General features: G+C 35.8%; 1 protein-coding gene across 3 annotated transcripts in view; it reads right to left on the bottom strand.

The window, feature by feature from the left end:
* Positions 1-18,495, bottom strand: part of BIRC6 (baculoviral IAP repeat containing 6) — a 244,234-nt gene that overhangs the window by 52,809 nt on the left and 172,930 nt on the right. For all 3 annotated transcript variants that reach the window (XM_063078978.1, XM_063078979.1, XM_063078980.1), the window contains exons 64-65: positions 15,813-15,977; positions 14,723-14,891 (exon numbers count right to left, since the gene is read on the bottom strand). In XM_063078978.1, the coding sequence (XP_062935048.1) occupies positions 14,723-14,891; positions 15,813-15,977 (334 nt within the window). The remainder of the gene's footprint in view (positions 1-14,722; positions 14,892-15,812; positions 15,978-18,495) is intronic.

Genomic DNA, 18,495 nt, shown 5'->3' with positions numbered 1-18,495 from the left:
TAGATCATTGTACAGTACATGCATGTATTGAAACAAACTGTAGCCAATAAACATGCACAATGAAAAAAATCAAAATTAAAAAATTAAAAAACAGAGAGGCCTATGCTCTAAACTTATCAAATTGTGTACATTAAATGTGTGCAGAAAAACAAAAAAGAAGCCCCATGCTTACATATAAATCACTATTTTATATATCAGAGATAAATTGTACTTCACATTAAATAACAGCCTACTTAGACATATATGGGGAAAAATTTAAATATATTAACAGGTACTAAATATAGAATATAGTATGTAAATGGCAAAATCTAACATGGAGGTTAAAAAAAATGTAATCATAGAGCCTTATATTATTTCTCTGTAAATTATAGTCCTTTAAATAATCAAATACTAAAACAATTCAAATTATTTGCAATCAATCAGTGTCCCTACAAGTAAGGTGGTTTACATGTGCACTTAAAAGACAATCATATAACAAATATATTTTGCCTGGCAAACTAATTTATTTGAATGATAGTTCAATTTTTAGTGCTGACCTAGTAATTATACCTATAATCCTTCCCTAACCCTAAGCTGAGTTTTCCTCTAGCAGATCAAGTTATAGAAATTATACTTGAAAATACAGTTAAAAAAAAAAAAAAAAAGCTTGAAATAAACAATGGGCACAGTAAAGTAACAGAGACAGAACTTTTTCACCTAGAATAATCCTAAGTACTCACCTAAATGCAAGTTAGTAAATAAACCACACTATTCTTTGATACTGTACATTTAACACCCCAAACATTGCTCTGTAATTAAGATCCTTGCAAATGAGATTACTGGAACATTATAAGTGAGCTCATGTCACCAAGAATATTTGTTCATTAATAAAGACTCAGGATTGTTTTACTGCAGAATTATAATATTAAATTGTAATTAGCAATAATTCCATCATATATAGATGCTAAAAGGGAAGCACTGAGTAGCTGCATATAAATATTTCGATACAAATAATTTTTGTATAAAAAAATTTATATACAATTTTTCATCTCCCCTTCAATTTTTCCATTACTGAATTTACAGAATTTACATTCCTCAACCAAGCTTTAGCCAAAAGTCTGTCTCAGGGATTCACATCACTTCTAGAAATGCTGAACTTTGGCTTCAGTTGGCAGTTAAGTCGGCTTCCAGTCCAAAGGGATTATATACAACAAACCAAAGGGTCAAAGAGTTCTGACAGAGGATCAAAATATGAATGTTTTTATACAAGGCAGGGCCAACTTGCTCTACCCAGCTGGAAAGGTATTCTACTAAAGATAGATGCAAACTTTCAGTTTCTCATGTAAACCTAATTTAATGATTGCTTTTGCCACTCCTTTTTTTATGAGGTCTTTTTTTAAAAAGAATTCCACCGATTTACTATGGAAACATCAAGTTTGTGCAATACTTAATTATGTAATGGCAATACAACTTGCATAAATAAATTTGGAAACAAACACAACTAACTTCTAATGGGGCAGCTGCTGTTTCATGGAAGAAATGGAGAGTTAATCTGTCAGAACTCTCTATGCTGGTTAGGTGGAATTTGACTAGGAAAGTTTATACTATATTTGAACTACAACGTGACAGGTGACAAAATAAGTATTAGGCACGCTGGCAACTAATATGACAGGAAGGACCACTCCACTTTGGGTAATCAAGGAAGGTATCCCTAAAGTGTTTAAAATGTTAAGTAATACTTTATCCTTACAAATCTGTACAAATCAAAGCAATTGAAGACCCATCTAAATTTTAATTTAAGCAACTTCTCCTTTCCCTATAAAACTTACCAGTCATAATTAGTTAACAGATAGAGTGATGTATTCCACACCAAAAATATTTCCACATAGGATGCCCTTGACAAATATAAAAATTCTAAATAAAAGAAACTAACATTTGTTGATGAGCACCTATGTTCCAGACACCCTGAGTGGCCATTAACATGCTCAATATATTGGCACTCTATACTCTTTCACCAAGATGGCATACAGGCACTGACAGTATTTTGTTAGCAAACCATGTATGGAAATAAATAAATTGAATACAGGCAAGTGTTTCAAATTTTATTTGTACCGCTCAGATAATTCTCAAGAAATCTAAAGCCATATCATTACACAATTTGGGATAAAAACCAAGTGACATGCTACAATAGAAGAATCTTATAAAATTTCTACCCATTTATGACAGACTATTAAAACAGTGCAAAGAAATGACATATTACAATACAATTAAAAAATGTCAAATGTCAAAGAAATGATAAATGTTTGAGGTGATGGATATGTTAATTAACTTGATTTGATCATTACACATTGTATACGTGTATCAAAATACCACATAGTACCACATAAATATATATAATTAGTGTCAATAAAAAAATCTTTTTTAATGTTTTGAATGAACTTTTAACCAAGAAAACTAAGGATATGCAGTTAAGTACTGTGTGCTATGACAGCTCAATAATTTTTAATTATTTGTTTCTCAGGCAATGTGTACCAACAAAATAAGAAAAATAATTATTTTCATAAATGATAAAATTATGTATTTTCTATTGGTATCAAACCTTATCTTTTCATGTTACAGCACTAATACAATTTCTGAGCTCTCAAAGAATAATCCCTCTCAAATTTGGTGCCCTGTGATTTAGCAAGATTGCTAGGCTTCCAATGGCACATTCACCACGAAGTAACTACTAATAGTTTTTGGATTTAAAAAATATCATATTTAAATTAAGATCTGCCATAACAACAAAATTAATTTCTCAAACAGTACACTCATGAAACTAAACTTAAATACTAATTCTTGTTTTTTTTGACTGGTAAGGGGATTGCAACCCTCGGCATGGTGTTGTCTGCACCACGCTCACCCAGTGAGCACACCAGCCATCCCTATATAGGATCTGAACACACGGCCTTGGCGCTACCAGCGCCGCACTCTCCCGAGTGAGCCACGGGGCTGGCCCAATACTAATTCTTGAGTAATATATCCAAAGGTAAGATATGATTAAGAGCTTTAGACACATAAAATCCAGTGTGAGGAAAATCAGATCAAAGCTTGCAATAATGGGTTTTGTCACACTATAGCTGGTTGTGGAACTGCCAAACCAATATTAGGAAAATGAGAAAATTTTATTTTTATTTATTTATTTAATTTATTTATTTTAAAAAGATGACCAGTAAGGGGATCTTAACCCTTGACTTGGTGTTGTCAGCACCACGCTCTCCCAAGTGAGCTAACCATCCATCCCTACCTAGGGATCTGAACCCATGGCCTTGGTGTTATCAGCACCACACTCTCCGAAGTGAGCCACAGGCTGGCCCGAAAATTTTAATAGTACTAGTATAGAGCATCATTTAGTTAAGACAGAGAGTCAAATTAGTAAATACTTTATAATTTTCCCAATAAAAAAAGTCCTGTGCTTGTTCTCTGATTTCTACCTTCCTCTAACATATCACACTTATTCACTTCTTTTTCATACTGACAAAAGTCACTTATACGTTGCTTTTAAATTTGAAAATAAGTGAGTTTAATAATCACCATGTTATCACTAAACAATTAACTTGGCCAATTGAATACATTTCTCTGGATTTCATTTTTCTCATTTGTTAGTTTCGAATAACTAATTCTCCTTTCTACTCAGAAAGGATATTCATCTCCATACTATGAAATGAGCATTAAAAAGGAAAAGATTTTGTGACACTTTGATTAAGGATTTTTAGCATACCCTGCTAAGTCAATGGAAAGTAATTTAATGTTCCCTGAGACCCAGGGTGCTATTTTCTGCAAAAAGGTATGCGCCATTTTCCAAAATGGGAGTGAGATGAGGTGAGGGTGAGGGTCTCTATAATAACATTCTACCTGTTAACATTCAAATAGTGGTACCAAATATTTCTAACAATGAAACAGTATCTCCACCTAGTGGCCCATGGAGCAACTGTAGGCTTACTAAACTAAAGGAAACTGAGACTGTGGCTAGACAAAAAATGATCCTGGCCTACAAATGCAGCTTTCAGAATAACATGGCTATGAAAAGTGGAAGTCAAAATTGGTTCAGAGATAAAATAAACTCATCCTTTATCTGAAGATTTCCCTATCTACCTATGAAATGTCTCATGAAACTAACTACTTTCTTTCTTTATGAGATTTTTTATCATTCTTTTTAAGAATGATACTAGAGACAAAATATCCTAATGCAAATATATACTTCACTTACTTGTTTCAGCCACCTACCTTGAAGTAATTTTTTCTGCAATGTTTTTCATATCAACTTTCTTAATTACTGACTTAGCATATCAAATTAAGTTCATAGAAGAAAAGTCCAAAAAATTTTTATTTTAAAAATTGCTAGTTTAAAAAAAAAAACAAAACAACAACAACAAAAAATTGCTAGTTTGTCACCTATACTTGGCCAACAGAGTTATGTTACTGATTTCACATTAATCCAAACTGCAAAACCTAAGGAAGAACACTAACAGATGTCTTTATTTTAGTTAACATAAAAATAACAATTATTTAAGTGTAAAACTTACTAATCTGTTTTAAGTAACCGGAACCAAGCTGTTCCCTTTGATAAATCGAATTAATTTAACCCAAATAAGAACACATTTCGCTGCTGTAATGCCATCAAATCAAAAACTTAAAAGAAAGGTCTCCATTCATCTACATATAACAGGCTTCTAAAATTTCCTCTCCATCCATTTTCAGGACTACAAAAAGAGGCCAAGATATGAAACGGTTATAGTAGGAAGACTACTATCAAGTCATTAAAAACTCCTGCTAAAACAGTGAATTCACAAAAAATAAAGTATTTGAAATTTACCCTAACGATTTATACAAAATCGGTATAAAGCCCTAGATACATAAATGTTCCTAAGAGCATTTAATAACCTTAAAATTTGCAAATTAAAGTAACAATCTAAAAATCACAAATTGGTTAAATAATGGCATAACCATTATTATACTACAAGTAAAGGTTATTAGAGAATTATTTAATGACTAAATCACTAAATATAATTCAGTGCCTATCTCTGGAGAACAGGATTGGTGTCTCAGTTACAGAATTGTTAGAAGTCAGTAATGAAAAAAGGTTGTCCTTTCCCCCACAGAATTTCTGTGCTCCCTCTGTTCTAGTAATAATTTTGCAACTGACAATTTTCCCATGTTGCCTCTGATGCAAAGATGTCCAGAGTTAAAAGTGAAGATCAATTTTATGTACAAATATTGTTGATCCTTATGGCCAGCACATTATTTTTTCTTTCTTTTTTTTTTTTTTTAAATTTTATTTTGTCGATATACATTGTGGCTGATTATTGCTCCCCATCACCAAAACCTCCCTCCCTTCTCCCTCCCCCCCGCCCCCCCAACAATGTCCTTTCTGTTTGCTTGTCGTATCTACTTCAAATAATTGTGGTTGTTATATCTTCTTCCCCCCCCATTATTTTCATTTAAAATGTTTAGGCCAATTTTTAAACGTCAGTCAAAACAAAACAGGCTTAGCAGACATGCTATATAGTGAGTTCTCTGATATGAGAACCTAAAAATTTTATTAAACTGAGTAGCAGACTCTGGTATTCATATCCTTAACAATCATTAAAAAGAAAGTTTAAAGATTACAAACTAAAACTTTTACTTGGGTGGAACCAGAAAAGAAGGGCAAAAAGGGGGTGTGGTGGGGTAAGATACCACATTTGATAGTTAAAGGTTAGTGGCAGACCAATCTTTGAAGTACTGTATGTTTCTGCATGATATTTTCTTGCTCACCAATCATTTTAAAACGTATAATAGAAATGTGCATTATTTTACAACAGCTCTCAAAAGAGCCTATTACATTAGGCTTCTGTTTTTGTACACATCTGTTGGCAATGTAAGTAAACCATCTATTGAATGTAATATGTCAAGCAAAATTAATGGTACTGCCCTCACACTTAAAAGCACCTTGTAGAATATTCTATAAAATAAATGGCTCATATCCTGTAAAAATATCAATACCATGAAAGAACAAAAAAGGCTGGAAACTGTTCCAGGTTAAAAAAGAATAGTGGGAGGTGGTTTCAAGATGGCGGTGGCTGCGGTGGTTGGTGCGGAGTAGCTGAGGTGGAAAAGGCGGCCACTGGGCCTTAGGCAGCCGGGAAACTTGGGGACCTTCCTCTTGCCATCTCAAAAGGGAGGACCGCTGCTGGTGGCCCATCATGGGGGCTGACCGCCACTTTGCCCTCGGCAGGAGAGGCTGCCTCATTTACAGGCAACAGCTTTGAAGTATGGAGCAGGAAAAGAACTGTTTCTTAGCTGCAAAAGCAAATCTCTAAACAGGGAACATAGCACCAGGGCTGCTGTGGATGCAGACAGGATCCCGGAGGCTGGGGGCACGCTGAAGGCAGCCAGCTGCCTTATTCATGATTCGAGGTTTCAGGCCGGCATAAAAGAAGATTCCTGGGAGCACCCGGCCGCGCCGCGGGACCAAGCGAGCAGCCCGAGGCGGCGGGAACCGAGAACAGGGAAGGCAACAAACCAGAGGCAGAGAGTGAGCACCCAACCTGGCACAGCCCTGTGAGTGACCCCCGACCCGGCCCTGCTCGGGGGGCTGACGCCCACCCGGCTTCCACCTGCATCACCAGGCCACTCACCGCCCTGGGGCTGCCTCCAATTTCTCAGGTGGTTGCAGCTCCGGCCAGCTCAGCAAAGCCTGTCCTCCTCCTCGCCCGGCTCGGCTCCTCACTGAGTCTTCCCATTTGCTTGCCCCGGCGCGGGGCTTCCCAGGGCCTGCGGGCTGGCCTCCCCTCCCACTCCCTCCGCGGTTCTCTGGCAGGGATGGTGGCGTGGGGCATCCCCGGCCAGCGTCAGGAGGGCAAGGAAGTATGGGTGGGGCCGAATGTCACTCCACCACACCTTGGACTCCGGCCCCCGGTAAACTTCCTGTTACTGGGAGGCAGATACCATCTCTGCGGCCACCAGTTCGGAAAAATGCCTAACCAATTTCTGGTTAGGAATAGTGTGGTAGGAGAGTTCCCAAGTCTGCTTGAACCTGCCGGAGAGCTGACTGCAGGCGGGCACCAGACTCGGTCCGTGCCAGGGGGATACAAAGGTGAACTGTGTGCTGCGGGCTCCTCCCCCGAGGAGCTCACGCTCTGGTGTGGGAGATAAGACAAGTACACAAATAACCGCGATACCAGGAGGAAGGTGATAAGTCCCGAGAAAGATCTACACAGTGCTACAAAGGCACCCGGAGCGACCGGTCGTCTGTGCCTAGCAGAAACCTGGTAGACGTCCTAGGCGAGGTGGTGCCGAGCAGAGTCTTGAAGGCCCAGCTGATAGACAAGGGTTGCAGAAGACATGTCCCAGCCCATTGCGCACAGAGCGGGGAGACGTCTGGCCAGGGAGGCAGAGACTCGACAGAAACCACACACCCTGTGGGGTCGCCACTGCATGATCCAACAGCCTGGGCCAGAGTGCACGGAACAAGGAGAAGTCCTGCATGGGAAGTGAAAGCTCAGCAGAGATCACATACCCTGTGGTACGTGATCCAGCAGCCCAGCAGAATCCAAGCTGACCAGAGAGGTGGCTCCCCGGAGAGGCCAAAGACCCGAGGCAACCATACACACAAGGCACTAGAGGCCAACTGAGCAGTCACGGAGGTAGCCAGACCAAATTGGCAACCACAGCAACATCTTAGTTAGTCAATAGTCTCAAACCGGTGGACTGTGAAAACCCTGCCACAATGAATAAACATAAAAAAAAAGATACCAGAAATACAAAAAATCAAGAAAGTACACCACCAAAAATTAATAAATCTCAAACTCTAGATCCTATAGAACAAGAAGCCCTTGAAATGACTGACAAGGAATTTCGAGTGATAATTCTAAGGAAACTGAATGAGATACAAGAAAACTCAGCTGGACATCATGATGAAATGAGGAAAAGTATACAGGACCTGAAAGAGGAAATGTACAAGGAAATCGATGTCCTGAAAAAAAATGTAGCAGAACTTGCTGACCTGAAGAAGTTATTCAGCGAAATAAAAAACACAACGGAGAGTTTAACCAGCAGGCTTGCAGAAGTTGAAGAGAGAACCTCTGAACTTGAAGATGGGCTGTTTGAAATAACACAAGCAGACAAAAAGAAACAAAAAGAATCAAGGACATGGAAGAAAATCTGAGAGAGATATCAGACAACCTTAAGCGCTCAAATATCCGAGTCATGGGTATTCCAGAAGGGGAGGAAAACAGAGATTGCACTGAAAACATATTCAACAAAATAGTGACAGAAAACTTCCCAGGTATAGGAAAAATCACAGATCTTCAGATCCAGGAAGCTCAACGATCTCCAAACATATTCAACCCAAAAAGGCCTTCTCCAAGACATGTTATAGTCAAATTGGCAAAACTCAGAGACAAAGAGAGAATCTTAAAAGCTGCAAGAGAGAAGTGTCAAATCACCTATAAGGGAGCCCCAATCAGGCTAACATCAGACTTTTCATCACAAACCCTAAAGGCTAGAAAGGTATGGGATGATATATTCAAAATACTAAAAGACAAAGATTGCCAGTCAAGAATACTCTACCCGGCAAGGCTATCCTTCCGAAATGAAGGGCAAATAGTATATTTCTCAGACAAACAAAAACTGTGGGAGTTCATTACCACACGACCACCCTTACAAGAAATCCTCAAGGGAGTACTGGGTTTGGTTCCTGAAAAATAACTACCATTGCCATAAAAACCCAAGAAAAATCGAAACCCACTAGTATAATAAAAATGGCATTCATGAAGAGAAAACAAACAAACAAAAATGCTACCTACAACCTAAGGAACCAACAAACACAGAAACCAAAAAGCAAATCAGAAAGCAAGGAACAAAAGACACCTAAGATAACCAACCAACCAATAAAATGCTAGGAATAAATCAACACCTTTCAATAACAACTCTTAACGTAAAGGGGCTTAAATTCCCCAATCAAAAGACACAGACTGGCTGACTGGATCAAAAAGGAGGACCCAACTATATGCTGCCTAAAAGAGACCCAACTCACCCATAAAGATTCACACAGACTAAGAGTGAAAGGATGGAAAAAGATTTACCATGCAAACAGAAAAGAAAAAAGAGTTGGAGTAGCTATTCTTATATCTGACAAAATAGACTTTAAACTAAAAACCATAAAAAGAGACAATGAGGGACACTACTTAATGATAAAAGGACTGATCCATCAAGAAGACATAACAATCATAAATATGTACGCACCAAATGTTGGAGCAGCCAGATTAATAAAACAAACTCCATTAGACCTAAAGAAGGAAATAGACACTAATACCATAATAGCAGGGGACCTGAACACCCCACTGTCAATATTAGACAGATCATCTAGGCAAAGAATCAGCAGAGAAACACAAGATCTAAACAATACTCTAGACCGATTGGAATTGGCAGATATCTACAGAACATTCCATCCAACAACCTCAGAATATTCATTCTTCTCATCAGCACATGGATCATTCTCCAGGATAGATCACATATTAGGTCACAAATCAAGTCTCAATAAATTCAAAAAAATTGGAATTATCCCATGTATTTTCTCAGACCACAATGGATTAAAACTAGAAATTAATAACAAACAAAACTCTGGAAACTATACAAACACATGGAAATTAAACAGCATTCTACTTAATGACATATGGGTCCAAGAAGAAATCAAGCAGGAAATCAAAAAATTTATTGAAACTAATGAAAACAATGATACATCATACCAAAACCTGTGGGATACTGCAAAAGCAGTATTAAGGGGGAAATTTATTGCATTAAACGTTCACCTCAGAAGAATGGAAAGATGGCAAGTGAACAACCTAACACTTCACCTTAAAGAACTAGAAAAACAAGAACAATCCAAACCTAAAGTTAGCAGACAGAAAGAAATCATTAAGATCAGAGCAGAAGTGAATGAAATTGAAAACCAAAAAACAATTCAAAAGATCAACGAATCAAAAAGTTGGTTTTTTGAAAAGATAAATAAAATTGACAAACCATTAGTATGGCTAACTAGAGGAAGAAGAGAGAAGACTCAAATAACAAAAATTAGAAATGAAAAAGGCGATATTACAACCGATTCATCTGAAATACAAGTAATCATTCGAGACTACTATAAACAACTATACGCCAACAAATTTGAAAATCTGGAGGAAATGGATAAATTTCTGGACACACACAAGCTCCCAAAACTGAACCATGAAGACATAGAAAATTTGAACAGACCAACAACAATAAAGGAGATTGAAGCTGTTATCAGAAGGCTCCCAACAAAGAAAAGCCCAGGACCAGATGGATTCACAGCAGAATTTTACCAAACATTCAAAGAGGAACTGACACCGATTCTTTACAAACTATTCCAAAAGATTGAAACGGACGCAAATCTCCCAAACTCATTCTATGAAGCAAACATCATCCTGATACCAACACCAGGTAAAGATATAACCAAAAAAGAAGACTACAGGCCGATATCCTTGATGAATATAGATGCAAAAGTCCTCACTAAAATACTAGCAAACAGAATACAGCAACACATACAAAAAATTATTCATCACGATCAAGTGGGATTCATCCCAGGGATGCAAGGTTGGTTCAACATACGCAAATCAATAAATGTGATACACCATATTAATAAACTCAAACACAAGGACCATATGATCATCTCTATAGATGCTGAAAAAGCATTTGATAAAGTTCAGCACTCATTCATGACAAAGACCCTCTATAAGTTAGGTATAGAGGGAAAGTATCTCAACATAATTAAAGCCATATATGACAAACCCACTGCCAATATCATCCTGAATGGGGAAAAGCTGAAAGCTTTTCCTTTAAGAACAGGAACTAGACAAGGATGCCCACTCTCACCACTCCTATTCAACATAGTGTTGGAAGTACTAGCCAGAGCAATCAGAGAAGAGAAGGAAACAAAGGGCATCCAGATTGGAAAAGCTGAAGTCAAACTGTCCCTGTTTACAGATGACATGATCCTATATATCGAACAGCCTAAAACCTCTACAAAAAAACTGCTGGAATTGATAAATGATTTCAGCACAGTAGCAGGATACAAAATCAACACACAGAAATCAGTAGCATTTCTTTTCTCCAATAGTCAACATGCAGAACGAGAAATCAAGAAAGCCTGCCCATTTACAATAGCCACCAAAAAAATAAAATACTTAGGAATTGAGTTAACCAAGGAGGTGAAAAATCTCTATAATGAGAACTACAAACCACTGCTGAGAGAAATTAGAGAGGATACAAGAAGATGGAAAGATATCCCATGCTCTTGGATTGGAAGAATCAACATAGTGAAAATGTCCATACTACCCAAAGTGATATACAAATTCAATGCAATCCCCATCAAAATTCCAAAGACATTTTTCTCAGAAATGGAAAAAACTATCCAGTCATTTATATGGAACAATAAAAGACCACGCATAGCCAAAGCAATGCTGAGCAAAAAAAAATAAAGCTGGAGGCATAACACTACCTGACTTTAAGCTATACTACAAAGCTATGATAACCAAAACAGTATGGTACTGGCATAAAAACAGACACACTGATCAATGGAATAGAATAGAGAATCCAGAAATCAACCCACACACTTACTGCCATCTGATCTTTGACAAAGGCACCAAGCCTATTCACTGGGGAAGGGACTGCCTCTTCAGCAAATGGTGCTGGGATAACTGGATATCCATATGCAGGAGAATGAAACTAGATCCATACCTCTCACCATATACTAAAATCAACTCAAAATGGATTAAGGATTTAAATATCCACCCTGAAACAATAAAACTTCTTAAAGAAAACATAGGAGAAACACTTCAGGAAATAGGACTGGACACAGACTTCATGAGTACAACCCCAAAAGCACGGGCAACCAAAGGAAAAATAAACAAATGGGATTATATCAAACTAAAAAGCTTCTGCACAGCAAAAGAAACAATTAACAGAGTTAAAAGACAACCAACAGAGTGGGAGAAAATATTTGCAAAATATACATCTGACAAAGGATTAATATCCAGAATATAGAAGGAACTCAAACAACTTTACAAGAAGAAAACAAGCAACCCAATTAAAAAATGGGCAAAAGAGCTAAGTAGGTATGTCTCTACGGAAGATATACAAATGGCCAACAGACATATGAAAAAATGCTCAACATCACTCAGCATCTGGGAAATGCAAATCAAAACCACACTGAGATACCATCTAACCCCAGTTAGGATGGCTAAAATCCAAAAGACCCTGAACGATAAATGCTGGCGAGGTTGCGGAGAAAAAGGAACTCTCATACATTGTTGGTGGGACTGCAAAATGGTGCAGCATCTATGGAAAATGGTATGGAGGTTCCTCAAACAACTGCAGATAGATCTACCATACGACCCAGCTATCCCACTGTTGGGAATATACCCAGAGGAATGGAAATCATCAAGTCGAAGGTATACCTGTTCCTCAATGTTCATCGCAGCACTCTTTACAATAGCCAAGAGTTGGAACCAGCCCAAATGTCCATCATCAGATGAGTGGATACGGAAAATGTGGTACATCTACACAATGGAATACTACTCAGCTATAAAAACGAATGAAATACTGCCATTTGCAACAACATGGATGGACCTCGAGAGAATTATATTAAGTGAAACAAGTCAGGCACAGAAAGAGAAATACCACATGTTCTCACTTATTGGTGGGAGCTAAAAATTAATATATAAATTCACACATACACACACACACACACACACACACAAAACCGGGGGGGGGGGGGGGGAGAAGATACAACAACCACAATTACTTGAAGTTGATACGACAAGCAAACAGAAAGGACATTGTTGGGGGGGAGGGGGGAGTGGGGGAGGGAGGTTTTGGTGATGGGGAACAATAATCAGCCACAATGTATATCGCCAAAATAAAATTTAAAAAATAAACTTAAAAAAAAAAAAAAATTAAAATAAAATTAAAAAAAAAAAAAGAATAGTGGGCCGAGCCCATGGCTCACTTGGGAGAGTGCAGTGCTGGGAGCGCAGCAACGCTCCCGCCACGGGTTCGGATCCTATATAGGAATGGCCGGTGCACTTACTGGCTGAGTACCGGTCACGAAAAAGACAAAAAAAAAAAAAGAATAGAGACATGACAATTATATAAAATAGAAGATTCTAGACTTGATCCAGCAACCTACACCAACCTCAAAATTGCCAATATTATGATGTTATACAAATTACAAAATTGGAAAATAGACTTTAAACTTAGTTGTTAACATACACACCTTACCAGAAAGTGCACTTACATGAACAGTGATTATTTTAAATATCATGTAAATAATACTGAATTTCCTTTTTGACCGTGAATCATAAAAATAAAAGCATGGTTTTACACAAAGAATTAATTTTAGAAAAATATAAACATTTAAAAGTTTTTGGTAGGCCATATATCTTGTAAGTAGAAGGATTAGTAAAATAATACTTTAATGACGGGGAAGTGAGATAAAGAGAAAACTTATCCCATCCTATTCAATAGTTCTATACAATCTAATATTAATTTTTATATAGTCTCAAATATTTTACTTAAGCAAAAGTGCATCTGACATCTACTTTAAAAAAAAAGGACCAATCTGATTTACCAAACAGATCAATCTAAAAAAAATTTTTAAAAGCCCAATCTAAATAATCCAGCACCCCAATACTTCTATAAAGGAGTTTGAGGTAGACTGGAAAAGGGTGTCTTTCTGAAGCACAATAATATGTATGATGGTGGGGAATATGGGCAGTAATCCCTTTTTCAAATAAAAGTACTTTTTCCATCCATCCAACTGTGCAACTTAGCTCTTATGAAGCACCAAAAAGCGTACTTCAAGATTCATTCCCACTGTTTTCCTTACCTATTCATCCTTAATAAACTAATGAATTGCATCAATGTTTATTTTCATAAGTAAGAATATGAATAAAGGAGACAAGGATAAGAGTAGAACAGACAGTTGAAATAATAAGAAATAAACCTAAAGCTCCTGGCTAAAAGAAACAGATATTAACTGCTTGTTTTTCTTGCTAATATCTACATGTTTCTGAGTCTCTAAAGAAAATACATAATTTTCTATCCTTATTTAGGAGAAAAACTCATTTCTTGGACAATTATTCCACAACCAAGTAAATAATAAACTAGTCTCAATTGATGATCAGTTGAATATTGGCAAAGTAAATACCCATGATAGTTTTATTACTGAATTTTAAAAACTTAATCCTGTTACTATGAAGTATCTCTGAACTTGAATAATTTATGTACATGCCTTTCTTCAAAAATTATCATTGTCTGAAATTTAATAACATTTGACAAAAACATTAAAAATGCATAAAAGTTCAACCATATTTAGATCAGAATATTGCCATGAAGTTGTTAGCCTTTGTCCTATCATTTTCAGTTACAAGTTTTAAAAGAAAAAAAATGTACTTTCACACGTAAAGACAAATTCTGTGTTCTAAGACAAGTGATAAAACAGTATTGAATTAAAGTGCATCAAAACCAAATAAATATTTCCAGAATAATTTAAAAAAAATAAACCCATAAAATATTTCAATTGAACCCTATTATTTAAATAATAAACTTATTTTATCATTAAATAATGATATTAATGATAAAATAAGCAAATAAAAACATTAATTCACAAAGTTATTTCGAAGGACTAATTGTTAAAGTGATTTACCTGAATCATTTCGTAGATAAGATGACATGGCTGGGATGAGGCAAGATTGGCTGAGAAGCTCTAGAAGTACTGAAGGAAGGGCATTATTGTTCTGTCCTCTACTCTCATGAGATGACTGAGCTTCTCCATTTACGGAACCACTCACAGGATTTATGTAACTGGCAAGAACCTTAAAAAAAAAAAGTTGAAGTTAAGTTGAATTTTAGCTTCCTATACTTTAAAAGCCTAGGTTTTATGTTAGCTATTCAATCTGAATACTGAGTACATATTTTCTACTCAATGTCTCATACTATGTGTTTTGAAAATAAGAGATTTTGTTTAAATTTTTGAAAGAAAACGATGTTTTGCCTGAGAGCATTCCTTGCAAAGGATGGTGCACTGCATATGTCTAGATAGAGAAGCAATCCACCAAAGAACATGAACTTTAAAACTCAGGAGCAACTCTGATATTATTTATAGTAATATATATATATTTTTAAAATTTATAATATTTTATTGAATAGATTCAGTTCACAGTCTAAGGGTGATGGAATCTTAGGACTCTGTACTAGAATAAGCATTATCACTCTAGAATTGCATTAGATAATGCTAAAAGACTTGACCAATTTCGACTTCTTGATGGAGAAACTAAAGCTAATCTTTTCTTTAAGCACCTCCACTTCTCATTTCTGTAGTATAAAGACTTTCCATACTAGTTCAACTTGCCTGATTCTAGGTGAGAAACAAAGATGTAAATAAACAGATAATAATTAAAAAAAAAAAAAAAAAAAAGTCCAAATACAACACATTAAGATGAGAAGATTCCTGGAAGAAGGTAATATATGGTACTTTTCCAGTTACTGGATAATTTCGTCTTTGCCACTTCCCACTCAGTGAAGAAGCTAATTGAGAGGGAAGAAATTTTAAGTTACTAGTTGAGAAAGAGCAATCTTTGTCAGTGTTATCTTAGAATGTACTAGGAACAGGGAGCATAAGTGGGAATAAAAATAGCTGAGGATGAGTTGGATAAGTCATCAATATTTAAAAATCAGTACAAATACAAAAAATAATTTAAGTACTAACACTGACAACATTAACTTCACAAATATACCTGCAAAAGACAGGTAACATGTTCCTCTTCCAGCCTCTGTTTAGTTAAGGCTTGCTCCACATCCCATCCTGAAGCTGTAGAGCCTGTTCCAAAGCCTGTACCTTTGGCCCAATATAGCTGCTGTTCTTCTGTTGATGTAGGGTTATGGGAGCTTGACACCTGTGGCTTATAAAAATAAAAAATAGAAGTTTATTACTATTTGGTTTTATTTATCTTCAAGGAATGTAAAACAGTTCAGCTACTATAGAAAACAGTTTGGTGTTTCACCAAAAAAATGAACACAGAATTACTATGTAACGCAGCAATTCCACTCCTAGGAACATACCCAAAGAAATAAAAACTGGTACTAAAACAAATCACATACATATACATTAATGGCAGCACTACTAAAAATAGCCAAAAGGTGGAAATAGCCCAAATGCCCACCAATAAATAAATGGATAAACAAATACAAAGGAATATTATTCAGCCATCAGAAGGAATGAAGTACTGATATATGTTACACCGATGCAGCCCGAAAACATTATGTTAAGTGAAAGAAGACAGCCACAAAAGGTAACATATCGTATGGTTCCATTTATAGGAAATATTCATAACAGATAAATGCAGAGAGAGAGAGAACACAGATTGTTAGTTGCCAGGGACTAGGGGAAGGGTTAAATGGAGAGCAACTGCATGTATTTAAGAATTATGTGGTACATCTACACAATGGAATATTACTCTGCTATAAAAACGAATGAAATACTGCCATTTGCAACAACATGGATGGACCTTGAGAGAATTATATTAAGTGAAACGAGTCAGGCACAGGAAGAGAAATACCACATGTTCTCACTTATTATTGGGAGCTAAAAATTAATATATAAATTCACACACACACACACAAACCGGGGGGGGGAAGAAGATATAACAACCACAATTACTTGAAGTTGATACGACAAGCAAACAGAAAGGACATTGTTGCGGGGGAGGGAGGAGAGGGAGGAGGGACGGAGGTTTTGGTAAGGGGCAACAATAATCAACCACAATGTATATCGACAAAATAAAATTACAAAAAATAAAAAATTTAAAAAATAAAAAAAGAATTAATTCATTAATTACTATATGTATCAAGAAAATAAGGGCTAAACCACTTTAGAGGTTAAGAGTCAATGATTCAAAATTAATACAAAAAAGTACATTTCATGGTCAAAAAAAAAAAATTAAATAGAGAAAAGAGTTGAGAGGAACAGGGATATGACCCAAATCTTTTCAGGATGAATCTAGCAAAAGGATATCTCAGGACAATTCCATCCAGGTGTCATATATGTTTTCAAGCATAATAAACAAGACTCCTTCTATTTCTAGAAGGAGTAATTCCCAATTTCTTTCTTGTTCAAAATGTGAAGTGCAGAAATTTCTCTTGGGAATAGAGGAAATATTTAGAATGACAATGGTGTGGAGACAAAAAAATGACTACAAACCACAGGTTTATTAATGTAACCTCAACTCCTGTAAAGGTCAATTCTTTATTATGGAAATATTTTCTAAGAAAAAATACTATGTAGAAACAGTACTTTTATAAATTGATATAAATAGTATCATGGATCTATGACTGAAAAATTCCACCTTTCATATTTTATAAGGTAAGCTGTTAATTCATTAAAATTTCATTACCATATAAACAATTACTAGAATAATCAATGTTACTGATAAAAACAGCTATTTATTTCAGAAAATATGTCTTAATGTAAAATGTAATATACACAAAGAGCACAAAACAAACATGTAAAGCTTAATGAATTATCACAATGCAAACACCTATTTAATCAAGCAGGTCAAGAATAAGATCACTGCACCCAGAAATTTCCCGTATTCCACCTCCTATTCATGATATTCTCATTCCTCTACAATTAACTATAATCTTGATTTTATAGTCATTATCTCCTCAATTTCCTTTATAATTTTATCTGCTAAGTATTAAATCCTAGTTACTACAGTTTAATCTAATTTTTGAATACTATATAAATGGAATCATTCTGTATATATTCCTTTAGGTTTGGCATTTAAGTTGTGCTTATGAGATTGATCAACACTGTTATGTGTACTTGGCAACAGTTACTCACTTTTGTTACCTTATGGTAGGATTCCATTACATAGTATACCACAATTTATCCATTCTACTGGTTTTACATTATTACAAATGATAGGACAGTATTAGGTATAGAAATTTTAGACATTATGATTGGTATGTACTCATAGTATATCAAAAGTTTGGATTTGTACTTTTCTGATAACTAATGAAGGAGACCACCTTTTCACATTTATTGAATATTTAGATAGCTTTTTGTGAAGTGTCCATTCAAACCTTTCATTCATTTTTCTACTGGATTGTCTGCCTTTGCCTTTTTGAAGCTCTTTATACAGTCTGGATATAAGTTCTTAATCAGATCTCTCTCTCTCTCTCACACACAAATATGGTCTTTTATTTGGTGGCTTGCATTTTTACTCTGTGTTTTTGATGAAAAAATTAAGTTTTTAATTTTAATGCAGTTGGTTTTTTCCAATTTTTTCTTCTTATGGGTTAATTAGTGCTTTTTTTGGTATTCTGTTTAAGAAATCTTTGTCTACTCCAAGATCATAAAGGTATGTCCCCATTTTTTTTTTTTACAAATGGGTATTTTATTTATACATACATACATAC

Source organism: Cynocephalus volans, chromosome 14 (assembly GCF_027409185.1).
Source record: "Cynocephalus volans isolate mCynVol1 chromosome 14, mCynVol1.pri, whole genome shotgun sequence".
In the NCBI taxonomy this organism is placed as follows: Eukaryota; Metazoa; Chordata; class Mammalia; order Dermoptera; family Cynocephalidae; genus Cynocephalus; species Cynocephalus volans.
This window is presented reverse-complemented; position numbering and strand designations above follow the sequence as displayed.